At 43.3% G+C, this 13,270-nt stretch overlaps 1 protein-coding gene across 1 annotated transcript; it reads right to left on the bottom strand.

The window, feature by feature from the left end:
- Positions 1-828: 828 nt before the first annotated feature.
- eef1e1 (eukaryotic translation elongation factor 1 epsilon 1) lies at positions 829-6,760 on the bottom strand. The gene is made up of 4 exons (XM_035412262.1): positions 6,620-6,760; positions 5,447-5,644; positions 2,766-2,861; positions 829-2,313 (listed from the first exon to the last, which is right to left on the bottom strand). The coding sequence occupies exons 1-4, from the start codon at positions 6,701-6,703 to the stop codon at positions 2,170-2,172; spliced, it is 522 nt and encodes a 173-aa protein (XP_035268153.1). The 5' UTR covers positions 6,704-6,760; the 3' UTR covers positions 829-2,169.
- Between the last annotated feature and the right edge of the window lie 6,510 nt (positions 6,761-13,270).

Genomic DNA, 13,270 nt, shown 5'->3' with positions numbered 1-13,270 from the left:
CTCCTCTCGGCCTCCTCTGGCTCTCTGGGGGTGGGGGTGGTGGGGGTCCCGCTGCATGCTGTGAGATGGACTCCCGACGGGAATGTGAGCCACCGGGGGGGCCCTCGTCAAGTCCTCCGTTCACTTGACCTCTGACCCCTGGGTGACCATGGGGCAACGGAAAAAGAATGTGCCTTATCGGCCCCGGGGCCGAGAATGTGAATGTCGCCACATGGCAGCGACCCCTCCCAGGGGAGATAACCCCAAAGGTGGTGCACAGCCAGGAGAGTCAGGAGGGGTGCAAATTAATTGGGCTTTCTGGATCTCCTGTTGTGCCTTCATTAATGTGACCTCATACCAATTTACATTTCAATATACCTGTGTCAGGCACAGTATAACAACATTTAATAGGATAAAAAGTGGCCACCAACATTTCGACATTGTAGACACATTCATTTTATATACACATGCACACACACGCACACGCATATGTATATACACACTCACATTTCATTACTGAGAAGCTATTTAAAGCTTTTATCATTCGTGAGGTGTGGCTTCAACTTGTAAGCACCTCTCAAAGCAAAACCATTTTTAAGACCATGGCCAGAAATTTCTAATCAAGACCAAAATACACCAACAGAGACTCTCTTGTAAAGTATGACACCCTTCTCCCTTATCAAGTCACAAGGCATGTTCCAATGATGGCAGGATTCATGTTTTTCACAAGTTTACACTTTATAATACACACAGTTCTTTGTCTCTTCTTTGTATACCAAACCATAGATGTACTGAATGCTGATTCACTATCAGAGAAGCAACACAGGAAGAAAAGAGACCTTCACAAGATCACAGTACCATATTTGTTTCCCTTTATTGGCACAGGACAGCATTTATTTGAGATTAAACATCGGTAAAGCAGCAGACGTTCCACATAAAAAGATACTCATACAGAGCAACTGCAATAAAAAAGTACAAAGGACCAACATTTGTCTAAATTACACCAAACAGTGAGTAAACATGACAAATGTATGAGCCTGCACGTTTTTTTTTTTTTTTTTACAGAAAAAGAAAACTGAATACAATGATCAAAATCAGGTAGTGTGCTAGTGGGTGTGTAATAATGTAATTTGTAACTTGCTAATGCGTGTGCTAATTTGCATCACTTCTGCAAATTTCCTATCGTGATGCGTGTTGCAAAGGGTTATTCTTCCACCGTGCCGGCGGTCAAAACGCATATTAGCGGGGATGGGCGACGCGGTGCGCTGCGAACAGATAAATCAAGTTTATTTGTGCAAGGCATACAAACACGGGGAGGCTGCACATGAAAGGGTTTCCCGCCCTCCAGCCCTCCGAACGGGAAACGGAGAGGAACGACACACACAATGCGCTGTTCTCACCCAGGCCCCATGGACAGAGCAGCTCTGCCAATTACCAATCCATTTGTACAGCTGGTGAGCTGCCCTCTCCCCTTCAGCATAAACACGCTGATTGATTCGAGCAAGTCTGATTTAAAACTCCAGGCTCATGCCCGGGCCGCTAGATGTACTGTACCAAAAATAGGCAGAGGAGAAGCAGAAACTTTCTCCGAGACTAGCTTGCAAAGAAGAAGGGGGGGAAAAAAAAAAAACGACGCAGCGTTTTCTGCAGGAACGAAGAGATTTTCGATATTCTTGAAAATTCTTAAACAAGAAAACATTTCATAAAGGCTTCAGATTTGAAGCACATATGGCATTTTCCCTAGGGCCTATTCACACAGTTTTAGTATTTTTTTTACACTGGCAGATAAGATTCCACTGAATGTTACATTTAAATTATGCAGTTCATACTGCCACTTGCAAACAGCCACTTGCAAACACCTGCAAAATGAACATGAATCGTTTCAGCATTCTGCTCCAAGCTGAATATAGTCCCTCAACAACCTGATTCTTTCAACCTCTTCAATCATTTGAATATATTAATATGCAAGAAAAAAGACACCCCCAGAAAACCAAAAATACTCAGAACCAAACACCACCCAACCCAGACAGGTTCCTCACTTTTCACAGGGTACACCCGGGTATTAGCAATCTGGACTTCGGATGCTGAGGGGGAGGGGAGGGGGGCGGGGCTAGGTGGGGAGAGGTCACGATGTTCCCCCCCCCCCCAGAGCAGCCAATAGCAGCCGACCGCCGTGTGCCGGCAGGGCGCTCAGTGGTGCCCGCCAGTGTAGAGGCGGTTCCTCGAGACCACCACCGGCGGCAGGTGGTGTCGGACTCCGGGGTAGTGCTGGACGTGGTCGAACCACCTGGACACGTTGGCCCACTTCTCCTTCTCCTGAACGGTGAGGTCCACCTGCAGGGACACAGTGACAGTCACATGACCCTCGCAGCCGTCTGTGCCCTACAGTCGACGCTCACCACGTTCGGGGTGGGAGAGAGAGAGAGAGAGGAAGAGGGAGGGGGAGGGGCACACCGCGGCAGACTGACCTCAGTTCATAGGCTAATGACGGCGATAAAAACAAACTGACTCTCTTGTGCCGAGTGGCTGGTGGCAACATTCCATCCCCGCCACAAACGCTGACATTTCCGAGCATGTGATCCCCGAGCCTCAGCAAGCCCAGGGCCAGAATGACACAAACTTCCTCGGCCCCAGTCTGAAGCCCAGCGCATCACTTCGCTCCTTCGCCTAACGGCCTGTCCCGACTTTCTCTCATCTGACACCACAATTGTGACACTACAGTCACACTTTTTAAAAAAAAAACAAGAACAAAGCCCAGGATTTCAGATTGCAAATTCTACACTTACCATTATGTGATGAATTCCGTAGTACATGAGAGTGTCAGCTAAAGTGAAATTATTTCCAGCCAGGTAAACCTTATCTTCCAGGTACTGGTTAAGGTCCTGTAAGAAACCAAAAAATAAAAGAAGTTACACTCATTCTCAGTGTCATACCTTATTGAACCCGTGTTTTGTAGTTGTCCAATGACCACGATATGCATTTTGTACATCGCTTTGGATAAAAGCGTCTTCTAAATAAATATAATGTAATGTAATTCGAAATCGTGTTGTGTTGCAATATTCTCAGAATATCACACATTTTCCCTCAGTGGGGAAAAAATGACTAAATGGCCACATAGATACCGAGAGGCTGTAACGTCTGTTTCGAACGGCAAAATGTGAATTCAAAGCAGTTGGGCTGAATCACACATTGGTATTCCAACTGAAGGACCCCCGTGGGCCCTACCTCACACAATTCAAGCTGTTTTTGCATTCCAAGGAGGGGGGGGGGCTGTATCTGTCTGTTTAAAACACTACTTCCTGATATTTTAAAAGAAAGAAGACGACAAATTTCAGTAGTACTAAAAGGCCAAGTCTAAAAAGACTGAAATTATAGTGGTCACAGCAATTACATCACAAGACCATAAATTGAAATATCAAAACCATATACTTTATATGCAATATGGTAGATTGTACTAGAAAAACCACTAATTAATTGTAAAACCCAAGAGATGCTTAATATTATTCAAGGCATGAGTTAACCTGTACATCAGATTGCGTGACTCTTCAATGCACGTTTCAATGGAGAATATGTGCACGTTCATAATGCGTGACCTGGGGGGATTTTGGCTAGCGATGGCCCCCCTCCTGGAGCCGCCTTTGCACCTTGGACACTAGGCTGCTGGCACAGATGCTGGGGTAGCTGCTCCGTCCTCTCCTCACGGACTCAGCGAGCGGCTAATCTAATGAACCCCCCGTGACTGTGGCTGCGGTTGGCACGCGGGGTGGGGTGGGGTGGGGTGGGGGAGCTCAGGCTGGCATGGGGGGAGGGGGGAGGGGCTCCGGCTGAGCAGGTCTCCTGGGACGCCGCCGTCTTTAGCACTAGCGCCGCGCCGACGTCTTGAGGGCTAATGGAGTTACAGTGCGGCAAGAGTGTGCCGCCAAGCAAGCCGTGAAGGCGGCGGGCTACTCCTCCGCGATCGGGCCCTCGCGTTCCCTACAGCTACGGCCCCCACCGCACAGCGCAGCGCCTTCACCCCGCCCCCAGAGGCTACGCTGCTCTCTGGGAATAGCCTCGGAACCACCTGACTCTGCGCTACGGCGTAAAGTGGTGCAACGGCAAACTTCGTTTTAAATGTGCTGCCACATACAGCTCAGTGTGCACAGGCCTTTATCTACCCGTACACAGCCTGATTTTCTTCTCAAAAATTCTACATTTCAAGTCAAACTATACAGTACTTCCTGTTTTGCACACCATTACTAACTGGCTGGTATAAAGAGTGGGAGGGATGTCGTTTTCAACCTTTTCATTCCATCTGCACACGATCACACTTACAGGGGCCCTACTCCACCGAGGTGCATGACATCACACAGATGACATCGCACAGATGACAGCGGGGCATGCGGCAGTGACAGACAGCGCCGAGGGCACCTCCCCCAGCCATTTCACACAGTCAGTGAGCACGGCGCCCCCCCTAAAGACACGCCCTCAGAGCGCCAACGCCGTCCTGTCCGCATCCGCGCCTCCCTGACCCTCCCGAACGCGTCACGCGCACACCACCGAGGGCGGCGGATAGGCGGCGGCTCATCTCCGCCGGGCCCTCGCCGGCCCGGCGCGCCTGTCAGCTTATTCCGGGCTGTTCTGTAGCACTCAGCCGGGGAGAAAGGCGCCTCCCGCTCGGGGGCTACCTCTGAGGCCCTGTTATTCCAGGCCCCGCCCCGCTACCCCCCGAAGCGACGGAGAGCGCCAGAGAGAACGATGAGCCGTGCCGAGGCGAGAGAGAGAGACGGGTCTGCTTACAAGCAAAAGACCAGCTACCGCCGAGAGCAGACTTCCCACGGACTCGCTCCGGAACAAGGGGGAAATCAAAAGGCTGATCGGTTTGCCTGAGCAATATTTTCCTCCATAAACGAGGGGAGTCCTCATTTGCAGGATGAAAAATTGGATGCTGTCACTGGTGCCCCATGGAAACGTGCACACTGTGAATCACAGCAGCGCAGTATGGTTAGGCTGCAGTGCAGACACACCCTAACATGACTGTAAACTTCATTATGCAGTAAGGAGAACTCCCACATCAGTCTTATTACAAAGCCAAAGGGAAGCCTGAGACTCTGTAACTCTAATTCCATACCTTTTCATTCATTAAAGTCATCCATTTTATAATCCCCCCCCCCCCCCAATAGTTGCAGTTAGAAAGTATCCTCATGGTCAAACTTTTCAATTTACAGTGTACAAATATACCTTAATTTAAACCAATCGTATGCAATGACCATGTACATTGATTCCGAATCTGTATCAGTGGCAAAACAGTGCTTACCACACTAAATACAGTGCGTACAACATACCATGGAACACGCTACAATGAAAACGACACTGGATGCAGTAAATCACACTGGATTTGTATCATCCAATCATTAACATGCGGGTGGGACTACTGCACACTCATTGGTACACGAGTAGACAAAAGAAGGAGAGAGCACAGACACACCTTAAGGATGGTCTTGATTTCCTCTTTGGGGCAGTTGTCCAGCTTGGTGACCCTGTACTCCAGCCACTGCTGCACCACGGCCCTCTGCTCAGCAGAGTCGCCCAGCAGCTCTGGCCGCTTGGCCTCCTGGACCAGATGAGTGGCGATGGTCACTAGCCCGGACAGGCTTGGCCCATTGTTGATCTGAAGAACTGGAACCTGTGGAGGAGCGGGAAACCAGAATACCATTTTTGTACATGTGCCATAATACTGCAGCAAAATCTAGAATATCTATATTCTTAGCGAGCAAACAGTGATTCAAGGCCTTCAGTTGACTAGCCTCCATCCAATAACTAGTTCGCACCGGCTTAGGCCAGAAATTCCGGTAAAGCATAAGTTACTGCTAAAAGCTGAAAACATGCAGGCCTATGGCTCTTACCATAAATACAGTTACTGAACAGGTATTCGGCACTAGCTAATTTAATAAAAATGCTGGTAATTGCTAGCTCGTAAAACCAGTTTATTGTACAGCACAGTCACACATGAAGATGCTGGCAGTACGTGCTACAGTAAATACAGTACTGGATAGCGAGCAAATACATGTAACCAGCTAGCTCACAAGTTAATACACAAAACGTGATTGACTTCGCAGTTATTTTATTTATGAACGAGATCGATTGGCTCATCCTACGCTGGCAGATCATATTCCCGTCATGCAATAGTAGCATATTCCGATGTTAAGATCATGTGTCATACACTTAGCTTGCTAGTGCGTGTCGTGGCATGAAATCCTGAACTTGGAATGAAGGCTAATATTGCTAGCTAGCTAACTAGTAGTCTAACACATTAAACAGCTAGCTACCGCAGCTTCTTTGTCGTGGTAACCATGTAATGAGGATAGCTAGGGTTTATGTTCTTGTACAATGTTTCAGACAAACGACACAAAAAATCTATTAAATGCCTATTGTGATGGTAAACACAGCATTGCTAGCAAGTCGTGGACTTTCATGTCAGCTTACTAGTTAGCGAGTAGCATTAAATATCTGAGGTGACGGAGAGACTGGAGGAAATCGCGTAGTATTACAGCATTTATGGAACACGTGCTGCTCTTTATATTATGGACTACTTCCTTCGTTGTGAAGACATTCGATCTGCGCACTTATAACAGTTAAGTAGTTTCTTCAATCATTTCACCTTATTGTCGCCTTGCGTGCTGTACTTGTTTGGCTTTTTCAATCCTAGTGATTTCTCCAGCGAGGACAGCTCTCTCAACGCCATCTTTGCTGACTGTCATTCAGGAGCACGGACCCAATAAATATCCACCGCGATTGGCCCAGGCTTTTGTCTCAGTCTAAGAGTCATCAGCACCAACAGCCAATCGCTGAGCGATAAAACAGACAGCTTCTGCTCAGAGGACAGCAGCCACCACGTTACATAGACCGCAGTGCGAGGGGGAGATACAAAGAGGTGCTACTATTAGAAAAAGCCGGTAAAGCGCTGAAAATCAGCTCCGTTATTTAATGTTTTCACCGGGAAACTCCACAGTTTATCACGATTTATCTACCCCCACCCAACAAAATAAATAAATAAATAAAATAGTTTGCGATGAGAGTGAAAATTAGAACACGAATTACCGGTAGTGCAAGGTTTGTCAAAGCATTTGACAGAGTATTCCGTTTATGTTATTTCCTCTTTCACTGGGCATGTCGAGGCCCTTTATGATGTGTGTTTGATATGAAGGCAAACTTCGTGCGCAAAGGTAGTTTTTATTTGTTTTTAATAATTTTCATTTAGACCCAGTGTGAAATAGCACAAATATTAGAGGACTAAAACAACATTTAAAAAGATGTGGTTATTAAAAAAAAAAAAAAAAAAAAAAAAAAAATTATAAATCCTCCTCTGTGTGTTATAAAAAAGCGACCAAGAGAGACAGACGTGAGATGCAGTGATTTAATAAACATAACCCAAATGATATGCATACAGCCTGTTTCCTGAAACTTATTTTGGAATATGTCATGCACTTCGGAGGAAAAGATATGCAAAAAATAAATAAATAAGTGTGGTGTGTTCTCATACCTTATCGAGATGTATACTATATGTCCTACAAAAACATTTATAAGAAATTAAAGTAGGGATTTCTCATAATAATTTTCAAGAGTAACTGGTGTAATGGTTTCTATTAAATCATATACTCAAGAGACTGGGAGAAGGCTTTTTGATTATTTTCTAATAAATGTGATCCGTTGCCTGTTCTACTAAACCTATTGCAAATTAATTTGATGCTGACTCAATTGACATAATAAGAACTTTGAAGAGGCTGCATACGAAGCCACTACCGAGACAGATGCGCTTTGGTGTGCTCACATTATATGCTTTTGTTATTTTTGCATACAATCTATTTATACAGATAAATATTTACTGAAGCAATTCAAGTCTAGGACCTTGCTCAAGGATACAACAGCAGTGCCCCACCTGAGAATCAAATTGGCAACCTTGGACTTACAAGCTCAGTATCCTACCCATTATGCTACTCTGCAGAACCTTAAAATGCTAACAGAAAACAATGAACAGTAATTCAAAGTAATCTGTAGCAAACCATATGTGTACAATTATAGCATAATATGCAAAACAGCTTGGTTTAAGAAGCTATAGATTAATAAAGTTTTGAAGCTATGCATAATACTGTAACTGTGGAGAGGCAGTGTAATGATTATCAATACTGTAGTAGCCTATAATAAGAACAGATGGAGGTTGCAGTTATTTCAGAAAATTATTTAATTTCTAAAATTAATAACACCTTATAACAGTCTTGAAATACATATTTTGCTAATCCATAGTTATGTTTTTATGTTTTAAATATTTGTAAAGGTTCAGATTGTAGTTTATCAGATATTTAAGAGTTGAAAACACTCAGAAGAAAAAATAAATTATTTATGTATTGTTAGGTCATTATATCAAAACATATATGACAAGCAGCAATATATACGTTTCAGTGCTACTTCTCCATGAGGGAACTGTGGAAAACATGAATCAAAATGACATTGAAGGTCTAGAGTTTGCACGTCCTGCAGCATATTTCCACAGTGTCTTCTGGCTAGTCTGTCCTCTGGTGTCTCCTTGTCTTTCATTTGTGTGTCATGTCTGTTTGGATTTGTAGATACGCCGTCTGACTCTTCTTTAATGATGTGTCAGATGTCAGTCAGACTGCACTGATTAACTCTATAAGGGCCAGGTGCCTGTGACATCATGGAAAGTGACTGCAACATCAAGGTGTTTCAAGACTGCACCTCTTGTCAGCCGGGTCACTGTCTGTCACTCATTTCCATAAAAATCAGGTTCAGCTGGTTTTGTTCCCTTCAGAGGAGAGTTATTTGTGGAGAACAATTAAACCAATCAGAATAAGTCAGTCACTACACAAGCCAGGAAACACAGCCACAACCCTCAGGCCCTATCTGCACAAGTAAATCGGAGCAGAAAGGACAATTAACACAAAAAATGAAAGAAAAAATAATTTGGAATCCTTTTTCAAACAATTTTGTAGGACATTAAAACTTATTTGTATTGCTTGCAATACAGTAAGTTCAAGACACCCCTCCATAACGTAAAATAGCTAGTTTTGTAGTTATTTAGTATATACCCAAGGTTATGAAGAGGCTTGCTTATGGATTCGCCACATGTGCTCCTTATTTTCTGTCTTGTCGGTAATTACAATGATTATTTTTTGGAAACAATCCGAGACAGCTGTCCTAGAAAACATAGGCATTACAAGAATAAATGCGCACACACTATCAAAACAGATTAGCTTTTTAGAACTAGGTAGGGATTATTCCCCTTTTTGTGTTTGTTTGTGCATTTGGGCACGTCACACACTTTTAGCCCTGTAGGAACTTCATAAATGCATGCCTGCAGCGGAAAAGTACGGTTCTTCCACCAAAAGCCTTGAAGCTGCCACATCCTGTCTGTGCGCAGATGTGCTGAGGACAATGATCTCCACTCCCAGGAGTGATCCATAGCCCATGGGAGCTTTCTGATGCCCGCTGCTGTACATAATACAGGGTCACATTAGTTGAGAGAGAGAGAGAGGGGAAAAATTACTGTGGGGTCACCGTTAGTGCCGCGGGGCATCCGCGTATCCCGATCGTGATATCTCTCCCTGTTACATTGATTCGTCTGGCTGGGATGCAGCTCACCCATGTGTGGCCTCCCTCCTACCTTTCATAACCTGTGAGGTTATCATCGGGATGTATTTTAATACACAGATTCGTGAGAAGAGGATAGGCTGTGAGCACAGACATGCACCCTGTCAACACACATTGTGGAGGTTGTGCATCGGGGCTTCCCGGCTGGAATGCACAGAGCCAGGGATAGGAGACGACTGTGTGAGAACGTGAAAAGTTCTTGATGTCGAGGCTAGTAGGCACTGAATGCCGTGGCCTCCCTTTTCCCTGTTCCCCTGCTCGGTGTTGTGAATTTTAACCTTGCAATTCGCAATTTCCCATTGAAATTCCACACTGCATTTGGTATTTTAACCAGACCAGACATTTCCTGACTTTTTAAGAGAAAATTTGCTTGCATTCAATATTCTTAAATAGGGAAGGGGTCATATTTCAGCTGGAAGGAAGAGATTTTTCAAGGAGTAGAGACATCGATGAAGGCGTGATACACCAGAGCATTTCGATTTTGTGTTGCAGGAATTGGTCAGGCCTTAGTGCCAAATGGAAGTGCTAATTTATGAAAGTACATTTCAGCTTCCAGACCCAGCTTCAGCCGAACTCCAGCTCATTTGTCTAAATTCAGTGTCTTTTGTAAAAAATAGCCTTGAATTTGTGACATCCCTCAAAATAAAGACAAGGCTGCTTGCCCTTTGCACTTTTAATTATAAAAAATATATAGTTTAAATTATATTGATATATGGGGTATGACACACAGGTCACTCCAGATAGCAGAAACCTTGGGCTGTTGTGCTGCTTGAGATAATGAAGTTAAGAGCTGTGCAGTTAAAGCAATTTGGTCCTCTTGTCTCTATTTCTATACTCTATACTTTCTAGCTCTCTCTCTCTCTCTCTTTCTCTCTCTCTCTCTCTCTCTCTCTCTCTCTCTCTCACACACACACACACACACACACACACACACGCACACACACGCCACACAAATTATGTTTGGAACGGTGGCGTTTTAATGTGATTTCAAGCATTTTGCTCGATGTTTGTGACATGAGATTAGCATCCTTATGCAGAGCATAAGCCTGGAGAAAGGAGACAGTAATAGGACAGTTTCTCTTTTTCGCAGTGGATGCGAGGCGCTCAGGGACGTGCTGCAGGACACGGTACCAGCTCAGAAAGGATCTCACTGTGCATTCTCATCCAGCCACAGTCACACAGGAATATTAATTACTGTTATGAATTCCCTTACCCGTAGCCATGTCCTTTCTGAAGAAATATGAAACGATATTTTGATAATTATTGCTTCTGAAAACTCAGATTGTCTCTACTGGAGTTGCCAATTAGGAAAGCTGGTTTCCATGATTTAAGATCGCATCTTATAGGGAACATTTGCCACAGGCTTAAAATGCCCATGAGGATTTGAAAGGGTAATTGCACTCTGAAACAAACTACACATACATGGAGAACACATTTGCATGCACGCACATGTATGCACGGAAACAAAACAGTGCTCACCTGAGCTATTTAAACATGCAACAACAATTCTAGAACAGATGTAAGCTTTGCTTTTACAATAAGCACTGTCAATGGTTCTATCTAATTTGTTATTCACATTTATAATTTATAAAACAGATCAGTTCCTGAGCTGAAGCAAGGGGATGTTTTGCAATATGCCTTTCAGCCAGCAGGGTGCAATGTGGCTCTTTCTAAAAACTGAACTCCTTGAAGTAATTTTTGCATTTGTCTACAGATACTGCAAACTTTCAAGAGGAAAAAAGTTTTAGTGAAGAGGAAAAATTGTTGTGAGGATTTGGGTGTGTCTACTGAAGTAAAGTATTGCACATCCAATATAAATTAATCCACAAAATCTACTGTACTACTTCACACTGAGCAAATATATGAATAGTAATTATTTAATCTCACCTACACAGAAATTGATAGAAATTATATTCTGCACATAAAGCACCATTAAATCTGGGACAATGCATTGACAAAATCTAGCATTTCATGCATTCTGAAGTGCAATTTTAGTATTTTGAAAATGTTAAAATGAATGCTGTAATTTGGAAATAGGATATGTGTTGTGATAATATTATTCTCCAATAATGAAATGTGTTTATTGATCAGTTATTTGAAAGGTGAATCATTTAGCATTAATGTCATGGGTTCAAACTCTTTGACATACCCCCAAAAATAGTTTACCCTCCCTGTGATCTGTGGCATAAGCATGTGTGAATGGCATACCTGACGTTTCCCCAAACTGTCACGACTATCTATTTTAGACCATCTGTATTGCCAATTTCAGCAGAGGGACAGATGTATGATGGCTCCAGCTGTAATGAAATCCACTGGTCCTCACCTGTGAACCAGTACAAACACAAAAGGCCATGGATATAAAGGGGAATATCAAGGGCTGTATTGGTCCTGGTGGGTATAATTCTGATACATCCCGATGTCACAGTGCACAACAGCAGTACTCTATAGGGTGTTACTGTACATTGAAATGCAAAGGTGTGTCAGGACTGTGGCTAGTTACTTAACCTGTTAATATATAGCTATGCAAATGGATTGTATGTAGGAAATGTAAGCTGTTTAAGTCACTCTGGATGAGTATTTACAGTAGCATCTGCTTAAAACTTAAAATGTGAAATGTCTGTGGTGTCCTATGTCTGCTAAGATTGACATTTAGCAGGATTTTAGCTAAATGTGGTGTGGCTTACAGTATACTAATATTCTGACATACTATACAGTACAAACCTTCTGTCAGGAGTTGTAGTTCTTTTATGTGGGTGACACTGAGAAGGACTAATGCTAAAAGAGCTTTATTGTAACACATGCAAAAGTAAGGGCAAAAAACTTGAAATTATGCAAGCTTGCATCTGGTGAACAAACGCTCCCATTTATTCCAAGCGTGTCCTTTGTGGAGGTATGTTGTTGCATGTTTACCATTGAAAAAAGTATGTTTTTTTAGTTCTGGGTGAAACCTGAGTCTACACTGAATGTTCATCACTGTATTTTGAAACAGTAGCCATTGGTCCGGAGAAGAGGGTTGCCAGCCTGTGGAACACCATATGCACGACTATGCCAAAAGCCTATTTTCCCCTGTTAATCTAAAAAATGACAGAACATCCAATAGGCGACAGTATACAATAATAGCAATACACTTTCATGGTATTTTGTAAAAGTGCACTTTTACAAGTGGGAGGTCTTAATAGCCTATGTTAGCTCTACAGCAGAAGATGAAAAAGCAGTGGCACTGTAAGTGCCTGTGCATACACCTGGTTGATGGGTAGAAAGGCAATGCTGGAACCAAGAAAAAAAAAAATCTTTGAAGAGACAATTGATTTGCAGGATAATTAATCAGCAATGAGCTTTGCTGTTAGCAGGGCCTGCCTGTTACTCACACAGCTTTCATTGCCAAGCGCTTTGTGTTTTCCGTTGCCATCAAGAGGGTAAACCAAGACTCACCCATCCCTTGATGATGAAAACGTAATACTATTTATTATTACTAATATTAAAATCACTAATAGTGTCATCGCTGTGGTTGTAGGGTATGTGAGATGTTCCTTTTCCCTGTTGTCACTGTGCTTTAAATAACCAACAAAAACATACAGTTGCTGTAATAATTAAATATATATATTACTATTATTATTACAGCAAGAGTATTTCTACTTGAGTTTCC

Source organism: Anguilla anguilla, chromosome 4, assembly GCF_013347855.1.
Source record: "Anguilla anguilla isolate fAngAng1 chromosome 4, fAngAng1.pri, whole genome shotgun sequence".
In the NCBI taxonomy this organism is placed as follows: Eukaryota; Metazoa; Chordata; class Actinopteri; order Anguilliformes; family Anguillidae; genus Anguilla; species Anguilla anguilla.
This window is presented reverse-complemented; position numbering and strand designations above follow the sequence as displayed.